Source organism: Harpia harpyja, chromosome 1 (genome assembly GCF_026419915.1).
Source record: "Harpia harpyja isolate bHarHar1 chromosome 1, bHarHar1 primary haplotype, whole genome shotgun sequence".
Lineage (NCBI taxonomy): Eukaryota > Metazoa > Chordata > Aves > Accipitriformes > Accipitridae > Harpia > Harpia harpyja.
The window spans coordinates 70439231-70459996 of NC_068940.1; the positions used below are offsets into that span (position 1 = coordinate 70439231).

The 20766-nt window shown below is 43.9% G+C and overlaps 1 protein-coding gene across 1 annotated transcript; it reads left to right on the forward strand.

Annotated features, from left to right (window-relative positions):
* The first annotated feature begins 13693 nt into the window (after window positions 1-13693).
* TRIL (TLR4 interactor with leucine rich repeats) lies at window positions 13694-18483 on the forward strand. Its single transcript, XM_052799275.1, has one exon. The coding sequence runs from the start codon at window positions 13885-13887 to the stop codon at window positions 16186-16188; it is 2304 nt and encodes a 767-aa protein (XP_052655235.1). The 5' UTR covers window positions 13694-13884; the 3' UTR covers window positions 16189-18483.
* The last annotated feature ends 2283 nt before the right edge of the window (window positions 18484-20766 follow it).

Consider the following 20766-nt stretch of genomic DNA (forward strand, 5'->3'; position numbering starts at 1 on the left):
AAATTATGACCTAAAGTTGTTTCTGCACAATTACAATCTTATTCCTTGCTTTTTTTTTTTTCTTTCAGAAACTTGGTCATTATTGTCATGTTTGTCAATTGACTAAAGTCTGCATATTTTTGTTCCACTTTTTAAAATACATCTATTTTAAACACAAACATAGCAGTGGGCTTAATGTGTACTTTATTCTCTAGCCTACCAAGGCCTTTTTTTATTTGCTGCCAGAAGCATGCCTTTAAAATAGGAGCAACACCAGAGACTCTCTTTCACTTCTATTAAGCCAGAGAAGGTGGACTGACCCCACTGCCACTGGCATTTCCAACTTGAGATCCCTAAAGCTGGAGAAAGAGAGTCCCACCTGTACTTCAAGCTTCCTTGCAAGCATTCCATTTTGTGTTTATTCTGCTGGTGGACTTGACAACTCTGAAATGGGAAAAAATGAATTTTCATTAAGATGAGGAAGCTCGAAAGCTTCTCACAGGATAAGACAAAAAAGGTTACAGCCTTTATGCCCAACTGGCAACTGATGGGAATTCTCCCATTCCTTCTGCTTCAGATATTTATTTCCTGACCTATTAATACAATTATTCTTTTGAGAACTGATATTTGAGTTGGCTAATTTTAACTTGCAAATTTCTAAATCTATTGTATTCACAATTAATTATGGCATAACATAAAATTGCATTGTTTGTTACTAGCAGGAAAAGAGAAGGATCATCTCCCAAAGGTATAACAGTTCTTCAACACTTAAATTACATTTCATGTGATATTTCACGTATAAAAATAACAAGCAGCAGTCCACAGAGGAAGGTTTTGCTTATTTCAAGTAAAGCTGTCTCAAGGAGGAAAGCCAGAGAGGACAACCCCAAACCACAAAGCTGTTCTTAACATAGATATCAGTGGAGAAGAGGAGAGGAAGTAAGGGAGTAATCAGAAAAGGTTTTTTACCTCAAAAAAGTTTAAGATTGCTTAATCTTTTACTAGAAACTTTAGCAATGTGCTTAAACAATTCTATCACTGTATACTGTGTGTATATATATAATGTATGCTATCACTATAACTCATGCTGAATGTTAAACCCCTTGCATCATGGTTATTATACAGGGTGAAGTCCTCAGTAAGTCTTAATGAATGACCTGCTTCAGATACACTTTTGTTCTACAGCATGAATAAAACGGATGTTATAACTGAAAAGTTGCAACTATCTTTTCTGCATCTTTCTTACTATATTTCAACTTTTGAACACGGTAATATTACCATTGGAAAAAAAAGACTTATTTTGTTGGACACGTTTCATTTTTATGGTAATTTGGCCTCAAATATAACTCGATCTCTCCAGGTTATAGAAGATTTTAAAATGTTTACAGGAGGGATTGAATAAAAATGTAGCATGCTGATGGACTGGTGCAAGGAAAAGCCAGTAATGGTATAACAAATAGTGCCAAGTGAAGATCTGGCCCAAAACACAGCATATGTTCAGCTTAACAGAGGAGTCACTGAGGCAGAGAAATCAATACAAGCCAAATATCCTGTGCTTACTGCACTTTTCCTTAAGAAAAGTACGTGTATGTTATACCACACAAGTATATGGTTTCATTAGAGATTCCAGCTAAATGTGTATTTTTTTAAAGACCAGTCTCCGTACTTTCAGGCTGGATAGCACTGGTTTGTGTCAAGCAAGTATCCTGGTGGCATTAGTGTTTACTTTCTTTTCTCAGATGGACTGTACAATCAACAGTATGTCAGCTATAACTAGGCACTGCAATATAAAATTATTTATGAAAGAATAAGGACAATCAAATAAGCCATTTACAGTAATAAACAACAGATCAGAATGACTGAATTCCTCAGTAAGTTACCTGAAAATACCATAAAAAATACAAATCAACAAGATTCTTCCACTGTGTCTGTAGTTCTCCCTTCTGCCCCTATTCCCCTCCTCTGCCTCTGAAACCAACCTTCCGAACCTACATTGATTAAGAATGAGATATCTGTAACGTGATATGTTTGCACTGATCCTATAGATTGCTGTTAACAAGCAGTCCATCACAAACGTGGCTTCTATTAAGTTTTATTACTTTCAGGATGTTAATTTTGGTACAGGCTTGTTTTCCTAATTTTGTGCAAAACCACTACCCATCATGATAAACAAACGGAGGTTGAGAGGTGGAAAAAAAGTAAGACCGAGTTAAAACAACATTAACAGAACAATGCTGATGTAGATATCTAAATATCCAACATTAATCTGAAAAAGCTTCTTGACAATTTTACAGTGACTAATGGAACAAGACTAGGCACAAGCCCTCTCAAGACTCTACAACATGTTATTCTATTCATATAATACAAGGTTACAGAAATAAAAACTATACTGTATATGACTATGGAAATCGATACTCTAAATCCAGTGGGCTACATGAGAAATATGTAAGAGTTCTTAAAGAAAACACTCAGCTTAGAACATAAGTCAGTATCCACTGTCCAAGTAACTTCAGACTTCCCAGAAGATTGTGACTTTTAAGCAGGACCATCAGTTATCATGGTGATATCTGGGAGCAGGTGAGGATTGTTCTTCACAATCTGATATGGAAAAGAAAAATACTTAATATTTAGATATTTTCTTTTATAATGTATGAAGAAAAATATAGTACCCCCATAGTTCACAGGAGTATTAGAGTACTTCAAATATTAAAAACTCATGTTAAAAATACATAAAAATCACATTAAAATATACTATGATTCTAAAAGTTAAACATTTAGCTATTAAGAAATTCCAGAATTTAGGTTGCCATCAACCTTGTCAACATTTATGTACATATATATTAACATTTTCTGATATTAAGTATTGCATAATTCTTTATGAATGAGCAGGGATCTTGGAGTAGTGGCACGGAAATTCAAAGGCTTGATGCGGTTGTTATCAGCAGGACATGAGAGTGAAATTGTACAGGAGACAAGAACTGGAAGGGTTAATGAGAAAAAGCATTTCTTTAGTCCAAATACTTACATGCTGCCACGGAGAAGTAGTTTCTATCTTTGTCTCTATCGCAGATCAACCCACAACCCCCACAACTCTGGAGTTCTTTATTTCATGGCTGTGTAATTTGAAACATCTGGGAAGTCTGACTTTCAGAAGTGACCTCTAAATTAAAGGTGCACGTTTAGTTAGCAGAAGCTATATACTAAATATTTAAATACTACATAAATTTTAATGACTATAAAACAGGTGATGAGCCTCTCAATTTAGACACTCAAAAATTATTGAGCTCTGCTCCTCAGTAAACCACCCCAAAAATAAAAGTAATAGTTCCCTGTCTCAGCAGCATGTTTTTAAGATAAAACTTCTTACTTACAGTGCTGAAAACAACAGACATGCACATTACACCAGCCTATATATTCTCTCCTACTACAGAAGCAGCTGTAACACTCATCATCCTTGCTGCCCTCCCTGCCTACACTGTCCCCTTCACCATATCCTTTTGGGGATTATGAATTACTTTTTTCCTCAGACCATTTAATTGTCAAGTTAATTTCAAACTCTGACCCTACCCTCTGATATCTGCAGCTCCTCCTCTGTGTAGCATTGCCAGCAAATCAAATGAGCATATCCTATTCCATCATCCAGATTTTTAATGATAGATAATAATGCACAGTAGACACAGGATAAATCCTTGCAGAACCAAAGCTGATAAACCTGACAAGTTTTAGAGTAATTACCAACCCAGATCAGGCGTAAGTCTTCCCGCCACTTTTAGACCCACCTTACACTATTATCATCTAGCCTACATGTTCTTAGACCCTGAGAATATCAGAGTAACTTCTTATTTATGTTAGGTGTTCTTATAATTCTTTCCTCACCAGCTCTATACATTAAGCTACGTGTCATAGCAAGCCTCTCTTTTGTCCACAATGCCCGACAATATCACGTACTCTTCTTTGGAGCTAACTGGAACATATTCAGCTGAAGTAATTTGTAACCCAATACTATGAAGTATAATGGAATACCACCAATAAATCAGCCATTTTAAACAAGTCTCAGCTACAGCATGAGCAACAGCTTTGATCCAGTATCACATTTCATCATGTGGTATTAAGTACAGTGTAATCAAAATGCAAATATTTATAAAAATAAAAGAATGCAAGGGCTAAAATGCTTTTGCTTCTATTTCATTTTTCTAGGTCCTCTCATTTTAATTAATAAATGTTTTGAAAAACTCTACAAACACTTTATCAAGGTACTTATCAAAATGAAGTGGCTGCACAGAGCAATTCCCAATACAGGACGAAAAATATGTATTTCTCTGCTTCAAAGGCTCACTGTCTGCAGTGTTAAGAGAAAGACAGAATGTTTATGTCTGCCCCCAAAATACACATATATCCACAGGTCAATTTACATAGAAATGCTCAGTGCTTAAGTCTGAAGGAATATATAATGCTGCCTTACTGTCCATTTTCACTAAAAACTATGACTCTTAGTACTACATATCACCATATATAGCAAAAATGTGGTATTAAGGAGCAGTGACAAAATTTTACAGATTTTTCAATTAAATCTAGAGATGTCACTGTTGACATATGACACATGTACAAGTTAGTGAAGAGGGTTGAATGAAATGGCCCTAAGTGATTTCAAACTGAGCATAATTTTAAGCATATGAAACTCTCTTCAGGCACTAAAGAGACTTTATCTGGAGTTGGGTGTAGATTTCTATCACTAATATCCAAGAAAGAGTAATTAAACCAAAGATGAGACACATTGGCATCTACAGGGGAATCAAGAGTCTATCTTGCCTATGGCAGCTTAAACCAGCTTGGATTGTTTATCACAGCAAAACAGCCTGAAGGGATAGGACTGGGCTCTCTGTAAATATCAGAACACTAAATGCCAAAAGATAAGTAGTTTTTTACATTAAAGCATAATTGAGACCCCCAAGAAGAAATGCATACTAAACAGGAAGTTATGTCAGAAATTGGAAGGTTGCCTGCTACAGCCAGAACGTTCTCAAAGATACTTCCAGTAGCAGCAAAAGCAGCAAAAAAACCTGAAATAACTTCTCAAAAGGATGTGAATGGACTCATATGACATACTTTGATAGCAGATGACTAAACCTGAAGATACAGTCAGTCTTTCTAATCAAACCTCAGTCATGTGCTTAAATGGTTTCTTAAAAACCATCTAGGACTTGAGGCCAGATCTTTGGGTGAAAGCACGCGAGCACATGGCTCTATTAACGTCAAAGGTATGCTGAGTCATTCCAGTTCAGGGTCTAGCACATAGTTTTCAATTATTTAAGACTCATATATATGAATTATGAAACAGGAGTTGGGAGCACACATTGATGAAGTGTGTTCATGTCAATTTTTTGATACAGGTGACTGACAAGCTAAGTAGGTGCTCTGTTGGACCTGCTTCCATGAACAATCAAGAACCAGTTGGGGTTGTGAAAGTTGAGGAGAACCTTAGCTGCAATGACCATAACATTGTGGAGTTTAAAATCCTGAGTCAAGTGAGCAAGATAAATTATAAAAATTACAATCCTGGCCTTCAGGAAAGCAGATCTTGCCTTGTTCAGGGATCTGTTTGGCAGGACCCATGCAATACTGCCATGAAGGAACACGGGTCCCAGAAGAGCTGGCTGATTTTCAAGGACAACCTTATCAAAGCAGAAGCATGGTCCTTTCTGACACTCAGGAAAACAAGCAAGTATGGCAGAAGACCACAGAAGATGGACACAGAAACAGACTACTGGGAGAAAGGGAGACATTGCCTGAGCATGCAGGGATGCAGACACAAGAGTCAAAGCTCAGCTGAAGCCAAAACTAGCTAGAGATGTGAAAAGCAAAAATGAGGAAGGCTTCAATACCAGCAGCAAAAAAAAAGACTAAAGAAGAGATGAGACCACTGCTTAACAGGGCAGAGGACCTAGTAATAAAGGAAATGGAAAAGTCCAAGGTATTAAATGCCTTTGTGCCTCTGTTTTTATTGGTAAGGTTTTCTTCTTAGGTGTCCCAGCTCCTTCATCTTAGTAGCAGAGTTTGTGGGAGTGAAGTATTACCCATGACAAACAATGATCAAATCAGGAACCACTAAAGCTAATTGTATATAATACAAGTCCGTGGGCCCAGATAGGCTGCATCTGAGCTGGCTGATTTCATTGTAAGGCTGCTCTCTACTATCTTCAAAAGATCATGGGAATTGTGGGAGGTCGCCAGTGGCTGGAAAAAGCCCATCTTCAAGGAGAGCAATGAGGAGCCAGACCACAACAGGCCACTCAACCTTGCCTCTGGTCCCAGGAGGGTTATAGAGTAAGTCCTCTGGGATGTCATTTCTGAGCACATAAAGGACAAAAAGGTGACTGAAAGTACCCAGTGTGGATTCATCAAGGACAAACTGGGTCTAACCAACCTAAATGCCTTTGGTGATAACATGACTGGCTCAGTGGACAAAGTGAGAGCAAAATGTGATGTTAACTGATTTTAGCAAAGCCTTCAACAATGTCCTGTAATATCACTATAGCAAAATTGGTGAGACACTGGCTAAATAAGTGGATAAGATGGATGGAAAATCAGTTGGACTCTCAGACAGATTGGGTTCTCATCAGTAATACTAAGTCCAACTAGCAGCCAGTTACTATGGGCAACCCCCAAGTACCAAAAGTGGGTCTTTACCCACACTTTAACATCATTTAATACTCTTTAACATCCTTATTAACAAGCAGCGTAATGGGTCAGAGTGCACACTCTCCAGCTTCATGGATGGTAACACATGGGGAAGCACCTGATATGCTGGAGGGCAAGACTGGTCCTCAGAGGGACCTTAACTGGCTGGAGAAAAGAGACAACTGAAACCTCTTGAAATTGAACAAAGGCAAATGCAAAGTCCTGCGCATGCGACAGTATAACCACCATGCAGCAGTACAATCTAAGATGGCTAAGAAGCAGCTTTGCTGTAAATGACATGGGAGACCTCACAGACAACAAAAGGAACATGAGTTAGCAGTGTGCCCTTCCAGCAAAGAAGGCCAACGACATACTGGGCTGGATTAGCAAGGGTGCAGCCAGGATGTCAAACAAAATGATTACTCCCCTTTATTAAGCACTTGTAAGCACATGGAAGTACTGTGCCCAGCTTTAGAATCCCAGAATGGTTGAGGTTGGAAAGGACCTCTGCAGGTCATCTGGTCCAACCCCCCTGCTCAAGCAGTGTCACCTAGATCAGGCTGCCCAGCACCATGTCCAGACAGCTTTTGAATATCTCCAAGGATGGAGACTCCACAACCTCCCTAGGCAACCTGTGCCAGTGCTCCATCATCCTCACAGTGAAAAAGTGTTTCTTGGATGTTCAGACAGAGCCTCCCGTGTTTCAGTTTGTAGTCACTGCCTCTTGTCCTGTCACTGGGCACCACTGAATAGAGCTTGGCTCTGTCCTCTTTGCACCCTCCCCTCTGGTATTAATATACACTGATGAGATCCCCCTGAGCCTTCTCTTCCATAGGCTAAACTGTCCCAGCTCTCTCAGCCTTTCCTCATACAACAGATGCTCCAGTCCATCATCTTAGTGGCCCTGGGGTTTTAGCTATTGGGTTTTGGCTGCCCCAATACAAGAACAGCATTGACATATTGAACATATTGAAGCAAGTCCAGTGGAGGGACACAGATAGTCATGAAGCTGAAGCATGTCAACGTATGAGGAATGACTGAAAGAAGAGGATTTGTTTAACTCTAAGACAGCTACACCTCCATCCTTGGAGAGTTGACAGAGCCCTGAGCAACCAGATCTAGCTGGGAGGCTGGACTAAATGACACTGAGCAATCCCTTCTAACGTGATACAGGTCGTGTCAAACTGTGAGTGTTTTCTATTCTTCTGTGTATCTATCAGCAACATGTTTTACCAATTAGTAATAGAAGTCCTGGTCCAAGTGGTATTTTGTTTTAGGATTTTTCTGCTACAGACTCTCCCAATTACAGGATGATAGGAATAGAAAATAGCATCTATCACACTAAAAACATGGCAAGAGAGTATTACCCATTATGAAAGAGATTGCCATAAGTACACATATCCTTTTATGGAGAAAGAAAAGAAGAAAATGTTTGCAAGAACACTTGCCTGATTTGTTACCCCATTATGGAAAAACTGGTCTAACAATACTGCAAAGATTCAGAATATAAACATATAATCATGTGAAAGAACTGCAGACACTGCAACAGCTAATTGGCCCTGCATAAGCTACATAAGCATTTGTTTTACATAAATTACACCACTCTTATCCTGACACAAGTAGGGTTCTCTCCTCTGTAACCATCGCAGGTATTGAACTACACAAAAAGTACGTACTTCCATTAAAGAGTTTATCCCTCAGGAAATAAGTGTTAGCAAAATATATCAGCTAAGTAATCACTTAGACTTTTGCAAGTATGATTCAGCCAATCTAACTGATGAAAGCTAATTTGTAAGCGATCCGTACTGGCACAGATCACTACACAGGAGAACGCAGACACCTAACTCTCCATTTATTGTTATGAAATACTAATATTATAGCAGCAACACCCATTACTTGATTTGCATTTAATTGTATAGATTGAGCTAGCTGATTTTCACTTGCAGACAGAACATGTGAATACATTGTTACCTATGGATGCAGCTACAATTTGTTTCACATAGTCTACAGAGGGAAACCCAAAAAGCAGATTTGAAATTGCTTGGGCAGTAAACTAATATGCACAAAGGAACCAATTGCTATAATTAACATGAAGTCCTGGAACCGGCTGCCCAGAGGAAGTCTGAGAGGTACAACCTACACTATGTGAAATTCAGTGGGTTTTGATTGTTTAGCAGAGCATGCACACAATGGTAAAAGCATGTCTAGACTAGCATCATATGTCAAAAAACCACAAATACTTTACTCAGATGTTTAATTCTGAAAAGATTTAAAGATATGTGCAATCAGCAGAGCCTGGTAGGCCACAGACCTCTATGGATGATGGGACCAGATATCTATTAAACATCTGGTAGCTTTCATTCTGTGGAGCAGAACAGGCATGTAATATTAACTGCTGGCCTGGGAGTCGTCCTTTATTTCTGAAGAACTGGATGTGACAAGTGACATTTCATTACAAACGAACACAAATCATCATATCAGGAAAAAGTTTTATTTAAAATGTTAATTACTACAGTAAGTGCAACCAACATAAATTATACAACATAGGTGAACTGTTTGTGCAATTTCAAAGGAAAAAAAAATATAGCACATTTGGCACTAGAATTCTCATATTTTCCTACACTATGGTATTTGCATTACTGGCACTGACATATAGAACAGCACTGAAAATGGTGACCACATAAAAGATGCTTTAATCTCCGAGCTGCAGGAGCCGCTAACAAAGACGCTGATGGTGTACAAACTGTTTTGTTAATACTTTGCAGTGCTCCACAATATTTTTATCTCTTCAAAAAGCAAGGATACCTACAAAAGTATAAATTCATACAGTGACACTTTATCAGCTAGAAAACAGGAATGGTGTAGTATCTTTCTGTTTTTCTTTATGCCTACTTGGGGGGAAATTAGCATGACTCATGGAGTAATGATGTATACCACAACTTCCAATGACAGTGTAAACCAAGTAATTCCAAATTAAGTTTTTATATTGTAACCAACTAAACACGATGATATATCAACTTACAGAAGCTTTCTGTCTTGTTTAAAATAGGAATTCTGACACTGAAGTTGAATAGTTTCAAGTTTCTATGAAGCCAGCTGGCTCAGTTAGAAAGTTCAAAGCTAACACTTCTAGAAACATTTTGTACAAATTCAGATGAAAACACTTGTGCTGTGCAGTGGGCAGAAGAATTGTACAGACCAATGAAAAATTCCTCCTTTGAGATAAAGCTCCAGTTCCACAGAACCAGTTACCATTCCTGGTAACAACATAAAGCTATGAGATATCAGCCCTTAAACTTACTAGTTCAGCACCAGTTCTCTTATTCCGGAATCAAGAAAGAGTAATTTTGTTTAATGGAAGTTTCTCACGGGGTATTGCCACAGTGCCAGTATACGCTGGGATAGGCTACACTGGGCACGCTGCTTCTTTCACTCCATTTTGCATTCTGCCTACAAATATGTGTTCACCACTTTCAACCACCAGTCCTCTGACCAGTGCCTAGATAACATCTCTCGAAAAAACAACAAGAACAAAAAAGGACATCACAGGGGTATTTGATCTTTGGTATAACAAACATATGGATACTATTTAGCCATGAAACAATACCTTATTTAAGGTCAGTTATCTCATAATCATCATAGGAATAGATACATATCAGTGGAAAGACAATACTTCCGGTTTTGCTATTTGTTCTTGGCCCTTAAAAGACCTCATACTTCAAATCTTAACCATGAAGGTGTATTTTAAGATAACCTTTAAAGTTTTTAAGAATAGCCTTCTTTTTAATCCCCCCTCAGTTTTTCATAGTCAGATTTATGCTTTTTCAGTTTGGGGTAAAAAAAGATTACTATTTCTCAACTGTGTGTTAAAAATTTTATTGTGTGCTTGGATAAGGAAACAAGAACTACTGCAGCTGCAAAGCTCCTATTCCAAAGTAGGAAAACAAATGTGGCATCCTGCATCAGAACAGATGTGTTCCTAATGTATTTTGAATAATAACTTCCTACTTGAATTGAAAAAAAAATATCAGCAAAAAGCCCATTGTATTTGTTTATTTTGTTTCTGGTATAAAATATTTCCAGTGTGTGAACAAGTGTGTGATGAACTCTTTTCTTAAGAATCACTAGGAAAATTTTTTTATAAAATTCCTGTCACTTATAATTCCCCAAACCCAGTTAAAATAATAATGTTGGCTAAGTGTCAGACAGCATAAATCAAAAGCAATACATAAGACACAATTTGACTTAAACCTTCAGTATTTGCAATGACACATGACTAGAAAAAGATCTATGGTGCTTCTACAGGAAGGACAGTTCATAAATTGCCCTTATAAGCTTGAGCATGTTTCAAAAGAAAAACCCAAAGGAACAGAAAATAAGCATACCGTTATACAGAACGGTTTTCTAAAATTTCACTATTTAAAGTACACCACAGTGAAGCAAATTTGCTGGGGGGGAAAGTCACTAGTCAATTAGGCTTTGCTCAGATTTAAAGAAAACTTTGAGAGCCAGGATGTCTTCCCTTGCTCTGTAGTGCCTTTGAGAATGAGGAAACAAACACACAGTCTTTGTAGGGTGAAAAAAACCCCTCTACTTTGTCCTGAATATTAGACATGATGTGATAGATACTGAAAAGAAAAAAAAGCTGGCAAGTGAAAACATATTCAATAAGGAAGAGAGCTGAAAGGTCTGGATTCTTAATGCATGGACTTTAGAATCTTGAACAAATGCTGGATGGGCTTCTTTCGTAACCTGGGAAAAGAAGAAAAAAGTCTAGCAAAAAGTTCCTCCTGTGAAACTTACTACTCAGATTTATTTCAGGAAAAAAATACCTTACTAATCAAGCATGTACTGCTCAAAATAAAGCAGTTACAAATAATCAAAACAGAAACTTCACTCAAGAAGCAGACAAACTTCCGTCCACTCTCAGAAAACAATGCAGGGACAATTTAGGACACAATTTTAAATGAAGTTAATCTAAAAACGTGCTTGTTTGATGACAAGATAGCACACGTCTGCAGAAGTTAGCAAGTTCTGGAGTTTGACAACTCTGATTTCCACCATTTATGCTTCCAAATTTTTAATTTTGGATGTAATATACTATGATGCCTTCCCCTATAAGTAGATTTTTGGATATAAGTACCTAATCTTTCAGGTACTCTTCTAGCTTATCAAGACTGCCTACGCAACTGCCATTTCTCAGCAAAAAAAAATCTCTGGCTTTAAATTTCATGATCCCCTTTAACCAGCTCACCTTGCCGTAACCATATTCCTGCACATTATTGTTCACACCAGGTTTTCCCAATAAGCAAGTCATAATTCAGAGCTGTTCACTTGATTTTAGAAGATATTTTCAAAATTCATCCAGATTATCTAAAATATCATCCTCCTGCCCCAAATACGACTTCTCGCACCAGCACAATGCAGTTACCACTACAAAAAGATTCTTCTTCATAAGACCCAGCCTCAGCTAACTACAAGAGCTAAGAATTAAGATGCTCATAGTGATGTTCCTTTGATCGAGCCAAGCTTTATCCCTTCTCTTCAAGGTTTCTTCAGACTGCCAGTGTGCTCCTGAGGCAAATCTGCTGATCACCTCCATGCACAACACTGTGCTTCATGCTCTAGAGCAGGTTTAGAGCACACTTCATTATCTCCAACTGCTAAAAAGCAGAACCAAATCAGAGTTACCTCAAAGTAACACCTCTCCATGAAAGCAGACAACAGGGACTTGGCACAAACTACCATACCATACTATCTGCTCATGTTGACATTGCCACTAAAAACAAAGCTTCCTTGAAAGCTATCTAAATTCTGCCTTCTGGTAAGAGAAAGGGACATGGCATGGCTTGTACACTGCTTTAGTCCAGAAGTGTATGCAAAGTGTATTCAGTTGGATACAATTTCACCTAATGACACACTTTCCAATGTATTTATTAAATTTGCAACATGATATTTTGGGCATTATCTTCCTTCTCTCGTCATCCTTGACAGCCCCATGTAGCCTTCATATCTAGGCCTTTCTTCCTGCCCTTAGACACTTATTTACCCCACTGGCAATATTTTAGGAAAACAAAAACTGCTAACAGGAAAGAAAGGCAAGTCATTGAATGGATGGGTACACAGTCTATTTTGTTTTCAGTATGCTTTCCAACACGCTCCTTTCAGTCTGAAGTTGTGTGCTGCTGAGAGAGTAGGTTCTTCAAAATGGGATTTATTTTAAAGAGCATCTTAATCACCCTGACGAGCACCTCGTAGAGCCAGAGCTATGTTCAACTGCATCTTCACTGGCAGCTTTGTCAGGAACCTACCAGGCAGGATAGTGCGGAGAAAGAATGAAAATTCATTCTTTGATGTACTATAGGTGGCTTGGTCCTCCGATTGCCGTTTGCTTAAAACAAAACACAGTCCTTAATCTGTGGCAAACCGTAAGTATTGCTTTTGGCAGGTTTCTAAACACAAGCAAAAAAAAAAAAAAGAAGGGGGGGCAGACGACAACTAGTTTATTTCTGTTCCCTTCCCCCCTCCCCGATGCGCAGCTCTATCTGCAGCCCATGTGGCTGGGAGGCAGCCACAGCCGGTTCCAATTCCTACTTTCCCACTTTGCGCCCCTGCTCGCTGCCGGGGCTGAGCCGAGCCAGGACCGGTCGCGGGCTTCCTTCCCCCCGCCCCCCCGCCGCGCCGTCCTCCCTCTCCCCCGCTCCATCCGATCCTCCGGTCCCCCAGGGCACAGTGTGGGAAGTACGAATTTCCGCTGAGTTTTCTCGGCAAGTTTCGGAGCTCGTCTTTCTCCGGCAACCCGCTCCGCCTGCCGCTCCCCACCCCCGCCCCGCTCCCCGCCCCGCCCGCCCCCTCCGCCCCTGGGAGAGCCGGCGGAGCAGCGGGCAGCCGCGCCGCTCCGCAGCCCGCCCGCATCCCCGCCCGTCCCCCGCGGCAGCGGCAGCACCGGCCCCGCGACCGCCGAACCTGCGGTCTGGTCTGCGGGCCGCGAGGGGCGGCAGAGCCCGGGCGGCGGCGGCAGCAGCCTGCAGCCCTCCCGGCCGGCTCGGGCGAGCCCATGGTGCTGGGCACCGCGACCCGCAGCCGCCGCCGCGCCCGCCTGCCCGGCGCGGAGCTCGGCCCGGCGCGCAGCTGAGGAGGGGGCCGATCAGCAGCCGCGGAGGAGCGGGGGGGGATGCCGGAGAGACACAAAGCCGGCGGGGGAAGCAGCCCACGGCTCGTCCCGGGATGGGGGCGCCGCGCCGGGTCCGCCTGATGGTGCTGCCGCGGGTGCTCTGGGGCTCCATCCCCCTCTTCCTCATGCTGCTGCCCGCGGCCGAGCCCATCTGCCCCGAGCCATGCGACTGCCAGCAGCACCAGCACCTCCTCTGCACCAACCGGGGCCTGCGCTCGGTGCCCAAGGCTGCCGAGCCCCAGGATATCCTCACCTACAGCCTCGGGGGCAACTTCATTGCCAACATCTCCGCCTTCGACTTCCACCGCCTGGCAGGGCTCCAGCGCCTGGACCTGCAGTACAACCGGATCCGCTCCCTGCATCCCAAGGCCTTTGAGCGCCTGGGTCGGCTGGAGGAGCTCTACCTGGGCAACAACCTGCTGCCGGCGCTGGCCCCCGGCACCCTCAGCGCCCTGGCCAAGCTGCGCATCCTCTACGTGAACGCCAACGAGATCGGCCGCCTCAGCGCCGCCTCCTTCTCTGGCCTCGGCAGCCTTGTTAAGCTGCGCCTGGACGGCAACGAGCTGGGCTCGCTGGGCGACTCCACTTTCTCAGGGCTGCCGAACTTACTCTACCTGCACCTGGAGTCCAACCGCATCCGCTGGCTGAGCCGCGGTGCCTTCACCGGCCTGGCTAAGCTGCGCTTCCTCGACCTCTCAGGGAACCAGCAGAGTTCCCTTCGCCACCCGGACACCTTTGGGCCGCTGCGCTCCCTCCACACCCTGCTGCTGGCCAGTAACAGCCTGCAGCAGCTGACGGGGGGGCTCTTCCAGCACCTGCCCAGCTTGGCGAAGCTCTCGCTCAGTGGCAACCGCCTGGCTCACCTGGCCCCGGATGCCTTCACGGGGCTGGGTTCGCTGAAGGAGCTGCGCCTGGAGGGAAACCTGCTAAGCCACCTGCCCGCTGCCCTGCTGGAGCCTCTGAGCAGCCTGGAGGCGCTGGATCTGAGCCGCAATGCGCTGACCGCCCTGCACCCTGCCACCTTCGGCCACCTCAGCCGCTTGCAGGAGCTCAGCCTGCGAGACAACGCGCTGGCCACCCTCCCCGGTGAGCTCTTTGCCTCCAGTCCGGCCCTCTACCGCCTGGAGCTGGAGGGGAACGCCTGGAGCTGCGACTGCCGTCTCCGCGGCCTCAAGCACTGGCTGGGGGCCTGGCACTCCCAGGGCCGCCTGCTCACCGTCTTCGTGCAGTGCCGCCTGCCACCCACCCTGGCCGGCAAGTACCTCGACTACCTGCAGGACGCCCAGCTGCCGCCGCCGCAAGACGGCGGCGCCTGCCACGACGGTGCCTCTCCGCCCTCCGCGTCCCCCCCGCCGGCGGCCGAAGAGCAGCGCCGGCCGCCGCCGGCCGCCGAGGGGCTCGGCAGCAACAGCAGCGGCGGCGGCGGCGGCGCTGGGCTGCCCCGCGGGCCGCCGGGGCCGCCGCCGCCGTCCGCCTCCACCGCCCGCCTGCTGGGGGCGCCCGAGGGCGCGGCGGCCCCCAGCCCCACGCCGCCGCTGCCCGCCCGCCCGGCGGCCTCCGGGCCGGCGCCGCCCAGCGCGGCGTGGCCCCGGCGGGCCGGCAAGCCCCGCTCGGCGCCGGCCGCCGGGGTCCCGCCGCTGGTGTCCGACCCGTGCGACTTCAACAAGCTGTTCCTCTGCAACCTGTCGGTAGAGGCGGTGGGCTCCAGCTCGGTGACGGTGCGCTGGGCCGTGCGGCCGCACCGCAGCCCGCGCCTGCTAGGGCCGGCGCGGTTCCGCCTCCTCTTCGACCGCTTCGGGGCCGCCGTCAAGTTCCAGCGCTTTGTCTACCTGCCGGAGCACGGGGAGCCGGCCGCCACCCTGCGGGAGCTCCGCCCGGACACCCCCTACCTCGTCTGCGTCGAGGGCGTCCTCGGCGGCCGCGTGTGCCCGGTGGCGCCGCGGGACCACTGCGCCGGGCTGGTCACCCTGCCCGAGGGTGGCGCTGCGGCGGGCGGGCCCCGCGGCCCCGACCAGCAGCTCCTCGTCCTGGTGCTGCTGGCGGTGAACGCCCTGCTGCTCTTTGCGGCGCTGGCCGCCTGGGCGTCCCGCCTGCTGCGGAAGAAGGTGCTGGGGCGGCGGCGGCGGAAGGCGGCCCCCGTCCATGTCCGCCAGCTCTACTCCACCCGCCGGCCCCTCCGCTCCATGGGCACCGGCGTGTCCGCCGACTTCTCGGGCTTCCAGTCCCACCGGCCGCCCCGCGGCGCCGCCTGCGCCCTCAGCGAGGCCGACCTCATCGAGTTCCCCTGCGAGCGCTTCATGGACAGCGGCGGCGGCCGCCACGGCGACGACCACCTGCTGCAGCGGTTCGCCGACTGAGCCCGCCAAACTACAGCTCCCGGCAGGCCCCGCGGGGGAGGCGGGCACCGCCCTGCGGCGAGGCCCGCTGGGAGCTGTAGTCAGCGCGGCGAGGGGAGGCGGCCGTTGGTCTGTGAGGGGCTGGCGCGGGCCCCGGCGGAGAGCTGTGGCGCAGTGGCTGCCTTCAGCCGCCCTTTACTGCAGGCCGGGGCCGATGCCATCTGTGAGACGGGCTTGCTCGGTCACCTTTGCGAGGAGGTCACTGTTTTCTCAGAAATCGTCGCTAACCCCAGCGAAAGCCCCGACTGTGGTGGGAACCGTTCCTTGCCATGAGGAGAGCAAAACGGCGGGAGCTACTGCGAACAGCAGCTGGTGCCTCCCTTACGCGAACTCAGAGCCGTGAATTTAAGCGTGGTATCTTGCAGGTGGTTTTCTCCGACTGCAGCGGGGAACAACAGTTTGAGTGAGTGGCCTGGCCCCATGCGAGGACGCTTTGAACAGACCTTTCCAAGGCACCAGCCCTTCCTCGTCAAAAATTCGGACTGAGGGTTGTCTCTTAGTGTTACTGTTGAAATGGGTGCAACCTGCGAGTCGTCTAGAGGGCTGGAAATGTATGTTTTACGCTGGACAGTTTGAAGGCTGTGCCGTTTTAAGTCAAACTGAATGTGAGGCAATTTAACATGCGTGAGTGTGTTTCCATACTTTTTTGTAAACGGGAAACAGTGCAGCTGGTTAGTTTTACAGGAATATATTGCTGACACCACTAGGAAAAAACTAACAGAGTTTTGTAATATGTTTACAAATGAGCTATTTTTAAATTGGTTTGGAATAAATACTGCTTGGTACTTGTACACATTAACGTGTGCTGTAGTTGTCTGTGTCCGTGATGGTCAGTAGGTCACTGACCCTCACATAATCCATCTTCATTTCTAAATGGGTGGATGCAGAGGTGAACTGTTGATGGATAAATAATATTGGTGCCTTTCTTCAGAAACAATAATAGGTGAGAATATTTCAGGAATGTGAAACAGTCTTTATCCTAACAGGCAATTCTCTCTTAGCCTTAGCCTACTAAAGTTAGAAGCTTTATGTACCTCACTGTGAAATAAAACGTTTTGGTATATTAATCTAGATTCTGTGTTTTGTGTAGCTGAGTGAGTAATGCTAAAGTTAAACCCTTTTGCAGTAGTATATGATGTTTGAGTTGGTTTTGTTTGTTTTTTTTTTTTAATTTGAATTTTGCTTTTGGTGTTAGAGCAATGCTAATCATTTTATGATCAGTTGCTCTCTACTTTCTCAGACTTTTACTTTCCTAAATATTTACAGAATGTGGTTCTGCTACTATGAAATATGGTGGGTTAGTTTACATTAATAATTCTCTCTGTGTGGTCTGGAAATGAGCTAATTAAAAAGGTCCAAACTGGGGTTACACTTTAAATGCAAATGTTTTAGATGGAGTTTGGTAAATTGTTGAGACCATTGATACTACTTCTGCTGCTTTGAATTTAATGTGCAACCTCAGATGAACTCTTGTGGAACTGAATGGCTTAAAGGAAGTGTTAGTGGACTATGGAGACATTCGTCTCGATATCATGCATTCAGTGCTGACCTGAGGTGTTCATGACTACAAGTTGTTTATTATCATAATTGCAAGTAAGCGCTTTGGGGTTTTTTTCTTTTTTTTTTTTCCCTTTTTTTTTCCTTCCTTCAGATGAACAAGTGTTTGCAAAAGACACCATAGTAACTGGTACCTTCAATTGGAGTTCAGTGATTGAATGGAGAGAAAAGACTTCATGTTCTGAGGGAATTTTGTTCAATCTCTAAATTCAAATGGGAGAAAAGGAGAGACTGTAGAGGTCGTTTGCCTTAATCTTTGCCTTTTAAATGTAGAAAAAAAATCAAAGTCTTGATTTTTGAGTCAGTAGCAAAGAGTCCTTTGGGATTTCATTTTGACAGGCAGTAGTCTTCATGATTATCAGGGGCCAAACTTGATTGTCAGTGTATAGATTAAAATTCGTAACTCTTATAGACAATGATGAATGGAATTAAAACTGAAGGAATGCAGGATCAGGTTTTATTTTTTGTTAAGAATCTTAAATTTCTGTTCTTTCGGACACCTGGGTGCTTTTGGCCACTTACGATTGACTGTGGAATACACCACTGTTTGTTGTTAGAAATGCAGTGGGGATTATTGAGTAAAGCTGTGTATCACACTAACATTAGCTCTATCACTGGATATTCTTCCAATGGGAGATGCATAGATGCTGTACATGGTTATAATCAATTATGTCAATAAATCCATTTGCTGAAAGAAAATTGCTGTCTTAGATTGTATCTCATAATGCATCACTTCAATCATAGACTGGCTGTAACTTCTTCATATTACTAGCACTGCTGTTTCTTAGGACTGCAGAGGGTGCCTCATCATTCGATCTGTCATGTCTTTTCACCACACATTATGTTTTCTATTTTGGTTGTAATATGTTTGGATAGTACAAACACTTAAAATAATTAAAATGGTCAGTTCTGAAACAGGTAGACCACTGTCCCAAACAGGTGGACCACTGTCCCAAGGTAGACTAATAAGGTGCTGTGAACTAATGACCCTTTATAAGCTAAATAAGAAATAATGATTGTTTGGGATAATACAAATATTTTATGCCTATTGGAAGTTACAATTCAGAGGTTTTTCAGCATTACCAGGCTAATGATGTCAATATATCATGTTGAGCATATACATGTTGTTCTAATTAAGAATTCACTGATTCTTTTTGAATTTATACAGACTTCTGGAGAATTGCTAGAAAGAAATGGAAATGGCTCTTTGTTCCAGCCTAGGAGAAGTAGATACATAGATCTGCACAACAACAACAAAAGATGGTTAACAGAATGAAGTTGGTGACTTCTTAAAAGTCACAAGTTCTGTAACTCTAGAAATACTTAGCCTTTTTGTTTGCCGGGGCAGAGGGAAGCTGTACTGGCAGGTGGTTGAGGAAAGAAATGTCAGTGACATTCAATTTACCAATAGTAAAGTATTGATATGTATTCGGGTCTTTTTTAAAGTAAGCTTCTTTCTAAAGACTGACTGTAAAAACAGCCCTTTCTAAATGGATGAATCTGCCATCAATTTGTGCTCAAAATGTTTGTCCTTCTAGCAGAAGTAGAGTTTTACTGCCCTGTCCTCTCCTGGAATCCACGCAGCTTGGGGAAGAGTGAACTGAGCGCTGTTCTCCTACTGAGTAATTACCGAGCATGTTATCTATCAAAGACTGAAAAATCACCAAATTATTGTCCCATCAAATTAAGTGGACTACTGCTGGGGGGTCTGCAAAAGGTACCAGGGCTTCCCTGGTGGCGGCAGTGCTTGGTCCGGCAGCCTCTGCCCACCTCCTGTTCCCCACCCCAGCCCCTGACCCTTCGCTGCAGCCAGCTGGCACAGTTGTTTGTGCAGCTGGAAGGTGAACTGCAAAATTGATCCTCCCGGAAAATAACCTTTCCTAGTATCTCCCCTCTCCCCTGTTTTTCAGCCAGCTCAGTTTCTTTGATTCTGTTCAACTCGCACAAGTATTGGAAGTGGCAAAATATGGGGATGCAGTGCAGAGGCAGGAAAAAACAAAGATGGGAAGCTGCTTAAACAATCTCAAGTAGTCTTGACATCCAGTTTGTCCGCAGTCTAAGAAAATCTGTACTGTTTACATTAGATAAAAATCCTATGTAGAGGATATACCTTTACTAGAAAATCATTAATGAGCCGCAAAACTGAAAATGCTTAAAACTTCTCTATGAGATCCTAGAAACATTGATGTTACAGCACAGGGCTAGAGAGAAATAATCTGAAGAGAACAGGGCTGTAATGGTGTCAGTAAAGGTCTATGTGTGCATGAAAAACCCTTGTTGAAAAGCACCGCTTGACTATCAGAGCCTGTGTTAACACAGTTGGATTTATAAAAGTACTGATTTCTCTATGCAGTGCTATCTTTAGTTTTCACAATGCACTGCAAATGCCACATTTTAAAATACTGTCATCATTTGAACCATGTTATTACCCTTACAAGAAGGGACATGGTAAATTATATATGTCTCTTGTGCCTTTTTCTTTCTGCTCTTTACTGAGAGGTTTGGAACATGAGGAATTGGGAAGAAAAAAAGAGTCTATTCCAGTTCCATCAGGATATTTATTTACCTAGTAAACTGACATTTGGATTGTAGTGGATGAGTCCACAAAAAATCATTTGTTTTCATGACAGTGTATGTATTTGCAGAAAACTCCTTCAGTGAGCAAGAGAAATACTACTTCATTTCCAAAAACCTGGCTGCTGACACTGATTCATGTTTCTCTGGCCACCAAGGGTGTGCATATGTTGTGTGAGGTCCACAAGTAAAGCTTTGGTTTAAAAAATTATTTTTAAAATCAAATCAGCCAAATTATGTGTACACAGTGATGTACTTGATTTTTCATCCGGGCAACTCTTTTGAGATGAGTTGCTATATAAACATTGATCTATAATCTGATATTTGTTAAGTGGGGACTAAATGTAAGGAAACCATGTGTGTGCTGGACGCTGGATTTGTTCTTTTTGCTCCATGCTAAATATAGCA

Excerpts from the sequence above, each read along its gene's own strand:
- TRIL (XM_052799275.1), top strand. The coding sequence starts at position 13,885 with ATGGGGGCGCCGCGCCGGGTCCGCCTGATGGTGCTGCCGCGGGTGCTC.